General features: G+C 42.4%; 1 protein-coding gene across 1 annotated transcript in view; it reads left to right on the forward strand.

Annotated features, from left to right (window-relative positions):
- The first annotated feature begins 678 nt into the window (after nt 1–678).
- The window catches only part of LOC108797820 (glutamate carboxypeptidase 2-like), a 29,169-nt gene continuing 14,930 nt past the window's right edge, over nt 679–14,917 (forward strand). The window contains exons 1-2 of the mRNA XM_018569501.1: nt 679–867; nt 13,399–13,598. Coding sequence (XP_018425003.1) covers nt 865–867; nt 13,399–13,598 — 203 coding nt within the window. The 5' untranslated portion in view covers nt 679–864. The remainder of the gene's footprint in view (nt 868–13,398; nt 13,599–14,917) is intronic.

Consider the following 14,917-nt stretch of genomic DNA (forward strand, 5'->3'; position numbering starts at 1 on the left):
CACACACAAACATCAAAGTCTACTATAAGCTGGTCTGATTAATTACGGTGCGTTAGGCTAGGTTCACACTGCAGCAACACCCGGGACGCGCGATCGTGTGCTAGTGCACACAATGGTTGCCGTACGGCAATCACAAAAAAAAGGTACAAGTTCCTTTTTTACGACACGCGTGTTCAATTGCATGGAATACAGATGGCAAAACGAAAAAAAAAAGCTAACAGCAGTTATCTAACCCTCTCAAACAAAGAAAAGTTTGGGCTTCAGTTGTACTTTACGGATTGAGCACTCAGGTTGTATTGAAGATGTGTCACTTGCTGTCCCCTGGCTACAGTCACGGATGGGTGTGAATAGGGCCTTTGACATTTTTTTTTAAGCAAGGATGAAGGATTTTTATCAAAGATGTGTCACTGGCTGTGCTCATGGTTATGTGTGTGAATGGGGCCTTTGCCATTTTTTTTATTTTTTTATTAACGACTGAGTTCTCAGGTTCTTATGAAGGTGAGTCACATGCTGTCATACAATCTCTGGCAAAGTAAAGTTGAATTGTGAAATCTGGCACTTCTTCTCTCGTCTCCCTCCTCCCCCCCTTTCACCAATCCATTTCACTCTGGACTCCTGTCTCTAGTCACCTATCAGAGCTGCAATCTAGTAGCATTTCTCGAACTTTGTCTACATCAGAACAGTTAGGTAGTCATAAACACTAGAGAAAATAAAAGTGTTGATAAATCAATGACTAAGAGATCAGCAGAGGTGACCTTAGAGAGAAGAGGAGACTGGAATCACAATTGAACAACCGAGAGCCTGGGACAAGGACGCATATACCAGACTGGCTGGAGGAAATCTGCCTGTTGTGAGCTGCATTGGATGGTATTTACTATTCACAAACCTTTGTCTTTAATACAAAGCACCAACATATTACACAATTACATATGCTTTGACTGATTTATTGTTAGGATTACAATATAAGTGAATATATTTGCAGCACTGTATGAACAGTCAACCTATTCTGAGTGTATTTATATTATTTATTATTATCTTTATATTATTCATTTACTAGAGAGTTTCACTAATATGTAACTGTTATTTCTATCAACTCTGCTACTACAACAACAACTGATGTTTAGTAGAATTTAAAGTAAGGGCCGATTCACACCTGATGTGTTTGGTCTGCACTGGTCGCCTTTTTCCAATGCAGCCCTAACGCACTGACAAGGCAATAGCCTTGTTTGCAACTGTCTCAGTCCACATCTACACATTGCAGTGGTATGCGCTGAAAAAAGTAAAGCATGCTTGTATTTCAGCGCAGCTTGAAGCGACGCAGTACTGTGGTTGTAGAACTGAATGAAATGTCATTTGTGACATTTCAAAAAAGTAAAACAAAAACAAAAAACAGTGTGATGCGTCGGCATCGGCACATCTGCACTGTTTTGTCATTGCACACCAGTGTCCATGACTTTACCGTGGCTTGATGGTGAGAACCAAGCTTAAACCTTTCCTTAAGCTCAGGTTTACATCTGTGTTCGCTGTGTCTGTTTTTAGTGCCTTTTATACCATGAGTTGTATTTCCCTATAGACACTAAATCACAGTGCATTAAAACGCACAGACAAATGGGCATGTCTCATTTTTCAAAATGCAACGCTCATTGGTTATTGTTCCTATGACACACAGGGCCAGATTTCCCACAAGTTCAACCGAGGCCCAGCCTCGGGGCAGCAGGGAGCAGAGGGGCAGCAGGGGTGTGGAATTACCATCTCCTGACGCCCGGGACATGCAGTTCTGGGCACCTGGTGGGTAGTTGTTTTCTACATTTAGCCCTGCTTTGGGCAAGCAAGTCTAAATGTACAGCAGGGGAAGCCGCTGCTTGTTTTGTACAAGTTATCTCGGCAATGTCGTCGAGATCACTTGTCTGCAGCCTGCATACAGAGGGGCGCATTGAGTAACCTGGCCTTGGGGCAGCAGAGGGAGTAAATCTGGCCCTGATGACACATATATTGTTTTGCATTCCAACGCACAGGAGTGAACAGCGCCTAAAGAAAATGCTAGTTGTCCAGCTGTTATACTGATCCAGTGGCATCCGTATCTTGTGATCCACTGATCCAGAACATGTATGAAGACTGAGAAAGTCAGAAGACCTTTTCTGCTTGGTTTCTCCAGTTTATTGACCTGAAGTATTGAAGAGAGAGAGTGTCTGAATGACAGCCAGGCAATTAGCATTTTGCAGAATAGGAAGTTTTATACAAGATCTCAGATGAAAATTATTAGTGTATGCAATCCTACAAACTTCATAAACAGCGGACTTGCTTATTCTGGGCTCTTCCAAAGTCTTCGCTTCACCTGTAGACGAAACGGCAAATACAGGTGAGTGGCAAGTAAACAGTCTGTTTGTACAGCGTATTATCATGATCCTTCATGCATTAACATTATCAAGTTCTGAAATACAATCTCATAATGCAGCTGCATTGACCGGACCAGGAAGTCTGTGAAGACATTTGTAAATATGTGCTTGGACATATTAAATGGCAAGTGATACTGAATTAACCCCTTCATGACTGAGCTAGTTTTTAGTTTCTGTTCCTAAATGAACTTGTTCAATCCTTTGCCTTCTCTAACCACAGGGCACATAACTCCTCTGTGCTTGTTTCCCAACTCCGACTGCCTTGGATACAATGTTGAGAATCATTTGAGCCATGTTTATTTCCTTAGTATATCCTCAAAACCACCCCAGCCAATCTTTATATGCCTATTCAGTTGCAACAAAACAGAATCAGCAGTATGTCATTTTCATTCAGTGTGGAGAGTAGTGATAAGCCGAACACCCCTGTGTTCGGTTTGTATTCGAACATTCGAACTGCCGAAAAGTTTGAATACGAACTCAAACTCAATGCAAGTCAATGGGGTTCGAATGTTCGAAAATGAATGTCCCCTTTAAGAGGGCTTATATGAAAGTTATTGGCCATAAATGGTGTATGTGGGTCTGGGTACTGCTCTGGGGACAGGAATCAATGCCAAAAAAACAAAAAAAATATACCGTTTTTAAAGGAGCACTGCTTTTAGCATTACTGTAGGATGTATAGAACCTGCTGCAGCAAAACTGACATTTCTAAAAAACAAAAATTAATTCCCCCCCCCCCCTCTTAAAGTGTGCAGTTCCCCCTCCCAAACAATACCAGACACTTTAGGTCTGGTAGAAATGTTGGGAGGGACCAATTTAAAAAAAACAAAACATGTAGTGTTCCTCCTAAAAGTCATACCAGGCCCTTAAGATCTGGTAGGAATATTAAGGAGGGACCCCATGTAACAAAACAAAACAAAAAGTGTGTGGGGTTCCCCCTAAAAGTCATACCAGGCCCTTAAGATCTGGTAGGAATATTTAGGAGGGACCACATGTAACAAAAAAAAGTGTGTGGGGTTCCCCCTTAAAGTCCTACCAGGCTCTTAAGGTCTGGTAGGACTTTAAGGAGGAACCCCACCCCCAAAAAGGGGGGGGGGGGAAACATGGGGTCCCCCCCTAAAATTCCATACCAGACCCTTGATCCGAGGATAGGCCTGGCAGGGGAGGGGAGGGACGAGCGAGCGCCCCCCCTCCCTACCACACCAGGCCACATGCCCTCGGCACTGGGAGGGTGTCCACGTGCCAATGGGGACAAGGGTCTTGTCCCCACAACCCTGACCCGGTTGTTGTGGGGGTCTGCGGGCAAGGGGGCTTATTTTCATCGGGGTACCCCTTTAATTAAGGGGTTAATTAATTAAATAATTAATTAATTAATTAAGCCGCCCCCCTCCCTTGTGAATGAGTAAGGGGCATTTGTACCTCTACCCATTTACTAAAGGGTTAAATCAAATAGTTATTAAAAAAGTCCAGACTTTTGATAAAATCCTTTATTTGGAAAAAAAAAACAAAAGACATGTTTTTGACGAGTTTTTTATTTAAAAAAAAAATGGATCCAATGACGTAATCCAAGGTCAATCACGGCGTCCAGCGTTGTCCACGATGACGACGAAATAAAAAATAAAACAATAAAAAATAAAGAGAAATAATAAAATAAAACAAACCCGCTGGCCGCTGTCCCGTCCGCTCCCGCCGCATAATGGCATTTTGACAGATGCCGGCAATGCATACACAATTGGGCGGAGCTAGCGTTGACAGCTAGCTCCGCTCAATTGTGTAGTTTACCGTCATCAGGCTGGCCATGATTGGGCAGAATCATCATGACTTTGCCCAATCATGGTTCTAATTCAATACTAAGCCCTGATTGGGCAAAGTCTGGCACCTGACCTGTGGTCAGGTGCCAGACTTTAACCAATCAGAGCTTCGGAGGGCATTTTGCCTTATGGAATGTCCGCGCTCAAACAAACCGCGAAGATCCCATAAAGTTCGGCGTTCAGTGAACGCTCGAACTGCCGATGTTCGATTCAAAAAGTATTTCAGGCAGGGCTTGACCCTTTCGCTGCCACCAACATATGTTATATGTCGGTGGCAGTGGGCTTGTTTAAACAGCCTGTTTACATTTGTAAAGCTGGCTGCTCAGCAGCCGCCAGAACGCTTCCATGGGCCGGAACAGAACCCCCCGCGCGTGCCTGACACCCCTGCCAACGACGATCACGCTACACATGGGCCAATACTTACACATATCGCTAAGCTGATGACCTGTAGGGGCTCTTAAAGCATTGCCCGTGGAAATTTGGGGTACTGAATTGTGTCGCCGTTTTACGAACGCACGCAATTTTTAACCTGGGCATGTTGAGTATCTATTTACGCGTTGTAACATCATCATTTATATTTTACCAAAAAATGGGTATTATATTGTGTTTTGGGGCAATAAAATTAACTTAAGTGCATTTTTTACTAAATGTTTGGGTTTGATAAAGAGTTGCACTAATATAGTGCAACATAAAAATTTGCAACTGACACTAGTTTGTTCTACAGAGTCGTTGCTTTCATAAAATATAAAATGTTTGGGGGTTTTAAGTAATTTTCAGGCCTAACATGTGTATTATAACAAGTGTGCAAAAAAAAAAAAGCAAAAAAGGCCTTGGCAGTGAAAGGGTTAACATGGGGCTACCACAGCACCAGCTCCAGGACCACCACTGAGAATAGGCCCAGCCAGCCTGGATTGCCTTGTGCTTCATCCCTGTTCTCCCCTCTGCGCGATCATGGCCTTTTACGACTCCCTGACGCCCCCCAACTACAGAGTTGCCCACGTGTGTGCCAAGCGGCAGGCCCCACCTCCCCAGGCATTACCCAAGCATGCTGATTAGCAGTGGAGTGGGGCCTGTAGCCAGGGCTCGGAGATTTTGTGCTTGTATTTGATCCGTACAGTAAGTGCTTGTGCCAGCTGCCCCAGTCCGCATGGAGAAAGTCAACCAAGTGCCACTGGCCAGATGGGCTGCCACCTCTAGCGGAGACACCGGGCTCACTGGACTCCTCCTGTACTGGCTGCTCTGGGGGTGAGAGGAGGAGTCCTTTGTTATTGCTGTAAAAGGAGAGTGACTGCTGGAGAGCCACTGTTACTGTAGGGGCCAGAGAGGGGGAAGCTGGGGAAAGAAGGCGAGCCCTGAAAGATGGGTGCTATGGGGTGCTATGGGGGTCTTGAGGCATTGGGGTTTTTTATGGGATCCTTAGTTATAAGGGGTATGTTATGGGGGTCATGAGGTATGAGGGGAGAGTTATGGGGGTCCTGAGGTATCAGGGGTATATTGTATGAATCCTGAGGGATAAAGGGAGTGTTATGGGGGTCCTTATTCAGAAGGGATGTTTTATGGGGTTACCTAGGCATGAGGGGAGTGTTATGAGGTTCCTTAGGTATAAGGGAAGCATTATGGGGGTCCTTAAATAGGGAGGGGGGGTGTTACTGGGGTCCTACAGTATACAGGGAGTGTTATGGGAGTCCTTTGTTATGGGGAGTTGTTATGGATGTTTTATGGGGTTCCTGAGGTATGGCGTGTGGTATGGCAGTCCTGAGGCAATGGGGTGCCTGTTTTTTGGGTATTTGTTGGTCTGTTACTCAGCAGGGTTGTTGGGGTGTGTGATGGGGGTTAGGGGAATGTGATTTTTTTGGGGGTGGGGGGTTGTTTGATTGGGGGAATGTTGCAGCATCAGTAAATGGGCCGCTATTAGGATCAGCAGTGATAGCAGCAGGGGGTACATTGTGTTCAGTGAGTGACAACAGCGGTGGAGCAAGTGGCCACCTAATTAGAGAGGCGCTTCACCTGCTTCCCATCTGACTGGCCAACAGTGCTGAGTGCTAAGGGGGTGCTTAGCACCAGGCCCATGATGCTGTTAATCCAGCCCTGGGCACAGCCTCGACCAGCGGCTTCCTCGCTGGATTGAATGATGAATGCTGGAGACAAAACCGTCTCCTGCAAACTTCAGCCAATCCGTGATAGGGTGCAAATCCGTAATTTGCACCCTAAGCAAGATTGGTCTTGCTTAGGGTGCAAAATAGTCTAGCACTGGCCCTGATTTCAGGCTGTGGAAGTCAAGCAAGAGTAACGCCATCTAGAAGCTACAATGATTCTGGTGCTTCTTAAGGCCCTACTCACAGCTGAGCATTTTGTAGTTGGAATGCCTACGCACTACAACTAGGGTTGCAACCTTTTCTTCAAGTCAAACCCTAACACTTGAAACCCACATTTTTTTTGTAGAGTATACACTATGCATATATTTTATGGAGTGCGTATGATCCTTTGTTTCATTCCTTGCATGAGCGTCTAATAGCTAAAGAGGACACTCCTATCTCTATAGGTTGAACTCGATGGACTTGCGTCTTTTTTCAACCTGACTAACTATGTAGCTATGTAAGGATTCCAATCTAAGCACAACTCAGAGCTTGGAGGTGCATCCCCACCGAACGGTGCATCCAACATCTGGATCGGATGAGCTGAAGCTTCGGGAGCTCACTCGCACTCACTCAATCTCATAGGGGCCGAACGGCAGTGACTGAATAGCTGAATGCCGCCGAGCGGCATGCGGCTCAACTATTCTGCTCGGCACCTCCAAGGTACCGAGCAGAATAGAAAATATGTGAAAAGAATGACAAAAAAAAAAGTTGAAAAATAATTTTAAAAATTAAAAACATAGGAAAAATTAAAAAATAAATAAAAATATTTTTAAGAGAATAAAAAAATATTTAAAAAAAATCATCAACCCGATTGTATGCGACAGCATCATGAAGCATCTGACAGATACCGGCAAAAGAAAAACAATTGGGCAGTGGTGATGGCGACAGCTAGCGACGCCCAACTGTTTCCTATTGGCCGGCACCTGCCAGAGTCTTCTAGCATGTCCCAGCCAATGAACAACAACTGGGCAAAGCCGACTGTGACGTCACGGCCGGTTCCGCCCAGTTGTCATTGTTTAAGGACAGATCAGCATTCCCAAGTCATTTGGGAACACTGATCTGTCATTACAACAGGGCGGAGCAAACAGTGAGATCACGGCTGGCTCTGCCCAGCTGTCATTTGCATGGAGATCATCATCTTCGGCCGACCGTTCTCCACGCTTTGGGTGTCACTACGGCTCAGTAGAGCCGCTCGGCTGCTTTCGGCTGCTGTACGGGCTATTGTGAATAGCTGAAAGAGCTAAAAGTTGAATTAGAGGCATCCCCTGCTTTCTAAGAATCATTATGGCTAAAACGAATGCAGTATATTTTCCTTTTTTTTTGTGATGGATCAGTTGGTGATAATGAAAGCAGACCTCTCTATTTAGCATTCATTTCAGAAAGGGCATGCTAAGGCACACACTCTTTAGAACAAAAAATGTTCGCTTTAAGCAGCCATTAGCGAAAAAATACAGAGCATACTTTCACAATAGTGCATGTTTTCATGCTGTGAAGAGAATATTTTTTTTTTTAATAAATAATTACTAAAAAAACAATAAGCAAAAAGATTCACTTTGAGCAGCCATTAGCTAAAAGGGAAAAGAGGATTATCTCAGAATAGTGTGTGTTCTGAAGAAAATATATTTATATATTATAGGTGTTTCGCTCACCCCTTCCCAGTCAGCGCTATCCCAATAGTAGAGCCCCTACTGGTGGCTCTGGAGGGGTGATCTACAATAAGCTGAACGGGTCTCCCTGTCTTTCCTCTATAAGAAACCTCTGCTATGGATCCACAGCACACCAGCACACCTTGAGTTGCTAGGGTTGGTTGCAGTGGGTTACTACAGCTCCGATTCTTCTTGTCTAGGGATATTATTGCTCACTTTGCCCATCAGCACTTACCGCCATTTCGTTGAACAATTGAAGTGAGGACTAGACTGTAGTTGTGATGCTTGAAACATTTATTGAAGAACTTCAAGGAGAGAGGTAGAGGAGGGTTAGGATCATCCAGGCAGATGTAGACTCCATAAGCAGTGGGAAAGCCTGCTGCAGTGTAACCTAACTACCTGTCAAAAGCCAGATGCAGCACTGCCTGTAATTAACAGGCAGCTCTCCATCCATGACAGGTTACACAGCGGGGAGGCTATCCCTTCTGTGTAACCTGTAACAAGCCGATCTGAATGGAGCCTTTTCCTCCATAACACTGGGTAATGCTCTGCCTCCCCTGACCGCACGTCCCTGGACTCCATGGCTTTTCAGGGAGAGTTTGGTTACAGCTTCCATGCACCGCAGGCCCAAACACCTGACACTGCATCACTCGAGGTAAGAGTTACTGATCCTTGTCTTAAGCAGCGGCAACCACTGGACCAGCTGCCACCAGGCTCCAGGGGGATTCCAAGGCTAGTCCCCAGGCTTTGAGGCCTGGTGAGCTCAGGCAGTCCAGCGCAGCCTCCACGCAGGCAGGGCCTGGGGGAGGAAGAGAGAGCTCACATGGCCCATCCCGAGTATTTACTGTATCTCTTCCCCCAGCATGCACTACTGGCTCCTTCAACAGTGATTGGCTGGGTAGGGATATCTACTCCTAGCAATCACATTGGTTCCTCTGTTCTATCACCAGGGCACACCCTACAGTACCTCTGGTAGCAGACAGATGGCAAGCAATGATAGATTGTTTAGGGGGAGAGCCACATGAACCAAACTACAAATTAGCATCAGACCACATACAATCTGATAAACACTAGATTTAACAGCACCCTTTTCACCAGAGCGCTACACCGGTATACATATAGCGCCAACAAATGCAGCACTTTACATAATGCACGTTCACATCAGTCCCTGTCCTCAGGGAGCTCACAATCTAAAGTCTCTATCTCCCATGTATGCTAGGGCCAGTTTAGACAGGAGGCAATTAACCTAACAGAATGTCTTGGGAGTGTTGGAGGAAACCCACTCAGGCACAGGGAGAAAATACAAACTCCATACAGATAGTGTCCTGGCCAGGATTTGATCCAGGAACACCCAGCACCAGGCAGAAGGGCTAACCACTAAGCCACTGTGCTTACCCACTTCTGGTACTTACTTTTGAATGAACTGCAAACAGGCCAGAGCATACAATACAGACAGCATCATTTTTAGCAATGCAGTACCCCACAACATGCATAATGCAATACCATGTGTTGTGGTGGACTTCAGCACAGGTGCATTGTGGTGTTGTATTGGGATGCCGCTCCAGTGCACATAATGCGTGCATTACTGAAACACAATGGTGTAAATGTGCCCTTAAAAAAATATTCCTCAGTTATGCTTAAAATCGTCCTCAGATACATTTACCTCTTAGCCAATAGCAAGATCCTCACCCAGCTCTCTAATGGCTTACTTTTAAACTAATGTCAATATAACATTATCCTGAAGCTGAACATACACTATACCAGTTGATTGTACAACTTACAATCTACTATGAAATGTAAATTGTAGGTTGATGTAGATCTACAAGAGATGTAGTTTGTAGGTTGATGTAGATCTCTTAATATCTACAATCAACTATGAAATGCAAGGGCTTGCCTGATTTGATACAAACTGAATGGATTGTGTGTTCCTATACAGTTTTGGAAAATCTAAAAGAGGTTGCACAGCCCCTTTATGTATGGCATTGGTGAGTTCTAATTGCTTGCCTTACCTGTAGACCTGATAGCTCAGTCTCAGACAATATATAGTGGTGACGTCCATATGAAAGATTTCCTCCATGTCGTTGCAAGGAACATTCAAAGTTATACCTAAAGTGGAAAAAAAGTACATATATAGTTCAGTCTGTCAGTAGCATTACCATTGCAGTTTTTGTTTTTCTGAGTCCTCCCTGTAAAATAGTTTTCTTACCTGTTAATCCTTGCCAATGGACCCATTATGTTTCCACTTCCTGTAATAGGGTGACAATGCTGTCCATTTTAAAGAGCAATCATCCAACAGCGCTGTCACTTCCCTGTGGATAGGATACTCTTAAAGGGACATGTAGTTTTACAAGGGCTGTAAGAAACAAAAAAACCTTCCTCCAGCTAACAGTTTTAAGCAGTTACAGCAACAGTATTTTATTCTTTTGGAAAAAGTTGTAAACCCTATAGATTAAAGCTGGCAATTGAAAGCACCCCTACTAGCGTGGTTTGTCCCAATCCCTGCAATTGGCACTATTGCTGGACAGCTTGGTCTGTAAATAGAAAAGCAAAAAAAAAGATATACTGGAAGGATCACAAGGTAATAAAACTATGTTACGTGGGGACTTTGAAAAACAAACTTCTCTGTCAGTGCTAGAGACAGACTGCATATATCAGTTCTGATATTGCCAATAATTACTTAATAGTTCACACTAGAATTTATCCTAGTGGAGTTTGTAATCTACACCTATCCCATGTAGGGCCAGCGTGGCCAGATACCAATTTACCTATCAGCATGTCTTTTGTACTCAGAAGGAAAACCTGTACAAAAAGTAAGATAAACATGTGAAAAGTATAATTAAAGATATCATAATATCAAGGTCCAGTCCAGAATAAAAAATACAGAAGGGAAACAATGCTAACTATATAAATTGTTCATCCCTTATATGTACAAAAATGTATTTCACTAGATTTTAACATATAAACTTGCAGATAAGGAAAATTTGGATTTGTAAAGTGTTAAAGTAAAAAGAATACAGAATTAAAATACACACCTTCTTTTTAGACATTTAGAACATCCTGTCTGTTTTGTAACCAATGCTCCCCAGCTATGGTATCCCCCACAGTCCCATACAGGGATTAGTGCCCTACACACTTGATGTTTCAGTGCAGATCCGGTACTCATACTATGTATTGTAAGCGTCATCATATTAGAAAGAAGGTTGATGCAAATGAGAGTTGTAATTATTTATGCCTTTACAGTTGCTGTTTGTATCATTGTAGATGCCAAGTTCATATTGTCTGAAGAAGCAGACTAAGTTCTGCGAAATGCGTTACAAAAGTATGCTCTCATGGCAGAATTGCTGATCTCCATCATCTAAGAGTAATGGTGTGCCATACCTGGATAACTCAACTGATTAATTGTTGTAAAGTGGCGGGCTTAGACACACAGAGGGGTTTAAATTCGATCAATAATATTTCTAAAGCTATTATAAGGGGGCAAAAAAATTACTTTGCCTCAACAAGCATTATTTCACTTTGTTATATGTGTGTATTTTATGATGAAAGTGAATAAATCTGAAGTTTTTAGATATTTTAATACTGTATACTGTTTACTCTGACACCTTTAAAAAATGTTTTTCCTTATCTGCAAGTGTTAAAATAAGATATAGTTGTATCGTGAGATATTGAATCTGTGACAATCTATACATTATCGATTGAGTTTTAATGAAGAATTCCAGGGAAATGTATTATTAGCCCTTGCAGTGGGGCTAGACTCGCACTGCAAGGGTTAAGTGCTTGTTTGTGTCTAAGGGAAACTAACAAAGTTATACTCACCGGATCCTCTGAGCCAGCTTGCTCTTAGACCAGTCTCTGAAGCTTCTCTCCCCCTTTGCTCCAGTGGTCTAAGGTCCTGTGAGTGATCACGTCCAATACACTGTGTATAGAACGTGAGGGCACAAAAGGACATTCCATTGCTGCAGTGTAGGAGGAGAGAGACTGGAGGCAGCACTGTCACAGCCGGCTGCCTCTGAGGATGGGGTGAGTATAGCTTTGTTATTTTCCTCCCTAGACTAAAAAGAGTTGCTTTATAATACATGGTGCTACTTTCCAAGTTTATATAACCATTCATCTGATGTAATTATTTATAAGCTAATGTTGTTAGCTACAGGCAGATACACAATATCATGGCTCTATTACTCACACATTAATCACATGAATTTTACAGTTATATAAAAGGTTTGGTAACTGAGAGCAGTTTTGGTAGCCTGTCTGTTAATTGGGTATGTATGTGTGTAGAAGTTGTTTGCTTTTAGGTGTTATATGTATAAATGTATATTATTTGACCAGAGCCGAATGACAGCCAGGTCATACAAGGAGAAAGAGTCCTTTTTTTAAAATTGTATGTTACAGACTATAGACAACAAACTATTTAAATATTGTTATCTTATCTCCTCATTATCTGAAAAGAACCGACTCAAGGGATGTGGACACTTGTTACACTTGTGGGGTACCTTGGATGGTCGCAGAGTAGTGTGAGTAGTGTAGGCTGACAGCACCCTGAGCAAGAAAGTATCTTCCACTTCCTGTGGAGTGGCTACTAGAAATGTAGCTGTGCTAGTACAGTAATCTAGCAGATTTATAGTTGGTTATTATCTGGTTAATTCCAGGTGTCATCAGCTAATCACTGGGAGTTCATGGTCAGAGGTGCATGCTGGGGGAGTGCATATATACTCAGGGGATTGCCATGTAGTCAGTTCCAGTCTGCCCCTAGAGCCTGGGAGTGGGATGCTCAAGGAAAGAAATGGTAACTGCTCTACATCACTTTCTGTTCATTCATAAATGTGGACATAGTGACTGATACTATATCCACAAACATGAATGGTCAGTAAGTGATGTAGAGCACTTCCTGTTCATTCAAAACTGGGGACACAGTAAGCATATATAAGTTTATGAATGGACAGGGGCTGCAGAAAAAGATTTAGGACTATGCGTCCTCAATCTCTTTTTCTATTTTAAAAGGGAAATATCAGGGGTCTGTTTGGAAATAACAATGAAATTAATAAAAATTATTCAATTTTTTTAAAAGGTTGGGAAAAAAAGTAATTTTTGTTTTCGGCCTGACAAATTTTTTATTTTCGGTTTTGATTTCGGTCTTAAAATTCCATTTTGGAGCATCTCTACTAATTATATGTTAATGTGCATAGAGCTGAATTAAGTTGGGTCTTTTGAATTTGCCTAGAATTCAGCTTTTAAACAATAGATATTTTATGAAAAAGAAGTAAAAGACTGGATTTGCTGTATACTTCTAATAACTTTAACATATGTTAAACTTTGTAAATATTTATTCTCTCATTCACTTCTCACCTTTATATTATATGTATACAGATTACATAATGTAACTAATTATTCTGTTCTACTCTGACCTTAGTTCATAATGCATCGGATGAAAGTCCTGGGAGTGATCGTTGGGATTGTGGCTTCTTTGGTGATCGGGATTCTAATTGGGCATTTTGCCATTCCACCAAGGTTACCCACATGGCTCCAACGAATGAGCACAGATGGAGACCCCAAATACAGCAACCAGCTGCACCAAGAGATCCGAGCAGAAGAGATCCATAAGAACTTGCAGTAAGACCAAATTGCTTTCTTCTAAATACCATGCCACTGTCATTGCTTAAATGTGCGTCATTCTCTGAATGCTTTATTATCTTGAAATTTCACTTGCATAAATTGTATATACAAAGAACAAAGTGTATGCCAGCTATTACACCTGTCACGAAGTCTCTGCATTTCAATATTACATATTGTTAACCACAGCCAGTCCTTTCATTGATTTAAATGAATGCGCATAAATGTCCAGACATTAGACGTTAGTGACTGACATCACAGTATGCATTGTTTGCAGCCTATTATTCCATCCATCACCAAAATCTAACTCCAGCTCAGTAATTATTTTATTAAATGTATTTATTTTTTCACGGTGTATTCCACTTTGCTGTGAGCTTTGTTTATTCATATGCTAACCATAGATTATATCTGCCAATACAAAAATAAACTGGGCACTCCAAAAGTGAGCTTTTGCCTGTTGAGTGTTTATATTGCTATTATGTGCCCTACTGCAGAGATCTTCTGTCTCAGTGGTGTCATAGACAAAATTAGATTTGATACCACACTTATCCTAGAAGAAAAAGGTTCAAGTGCACCCATATAGCATAATGCTAGAGAAACTGATGTGGACACAAGAGCATCTGTATAGCAGTTTCTACTTTATTAGGATAACCAATATTTATTTCTATAATTGTTAATAATGTATTCTGGGAGTTTCTAGGTGTTAACAACTTATTAAATGTGTATATTAGATATACTGTGAAATCAGCATCATGTGAAAATTGTTTTAAAACTTAAGTTATGTGTCCTCGGCACAAAATAATTATTATCGGCAGGATGTAGCCTAAACAAAACCACAAGTTCCCAAACCAAGGATACAAAAGGAGAAAATACACAGTGTGAGTGCTCTGAGTGTCCATAATATCTTTGTCAATTCCTCCCTTTTTGATGATATCATCACTCCTAACAAGGACTCTTAGAGTGTCCCAAGGTATATCCGGGTAGGGAGATACAGAGGGTCTCCCAACTGGCCGGGAAACCTACAGTCTTCTCCATCAGGAAGTCCATTACCTTGAGTTGGAGTGAATAAAGCAAGTCTTAGTTAGACATAGTTCTGGATCTTCTGGATCTTCTGGATCATCACTTTTCAGAAATCGTCTTTGAACGGTTGTAGGGGACCATTCCATAGTAGTATGCATTCTGGCAGGGCTGGATTTACTCTCCCTGCTGCCCCAAAGCCAGGTTCCTCAATGCGTCCCCCTCCCCCCCAATGGAGAACAACAACCGGATGGGGGGGTGGCAGGGCTAGTTTTATTTAATTTTTTTGTTACTTTAATTTT

The sequence above is a fragment of the Nanorana parkeri genome, unplaced genomic scaffold, assembly GCF_000935625.1.
Source record: "Nanorana parkeri isolate BGI_ZX_2015 unplaced genomic scaffold, ASM93562v1 scaffold1344, whole genome shotgun sequence".
In the NCBI taxonomy this organism is placed as follows: domain Eukaryota; kingdom Metazoa; phylum Chordata; class Amphibia; order Anura; family Dicroglossidae; genus Nanorana; species Nanorana parkeri.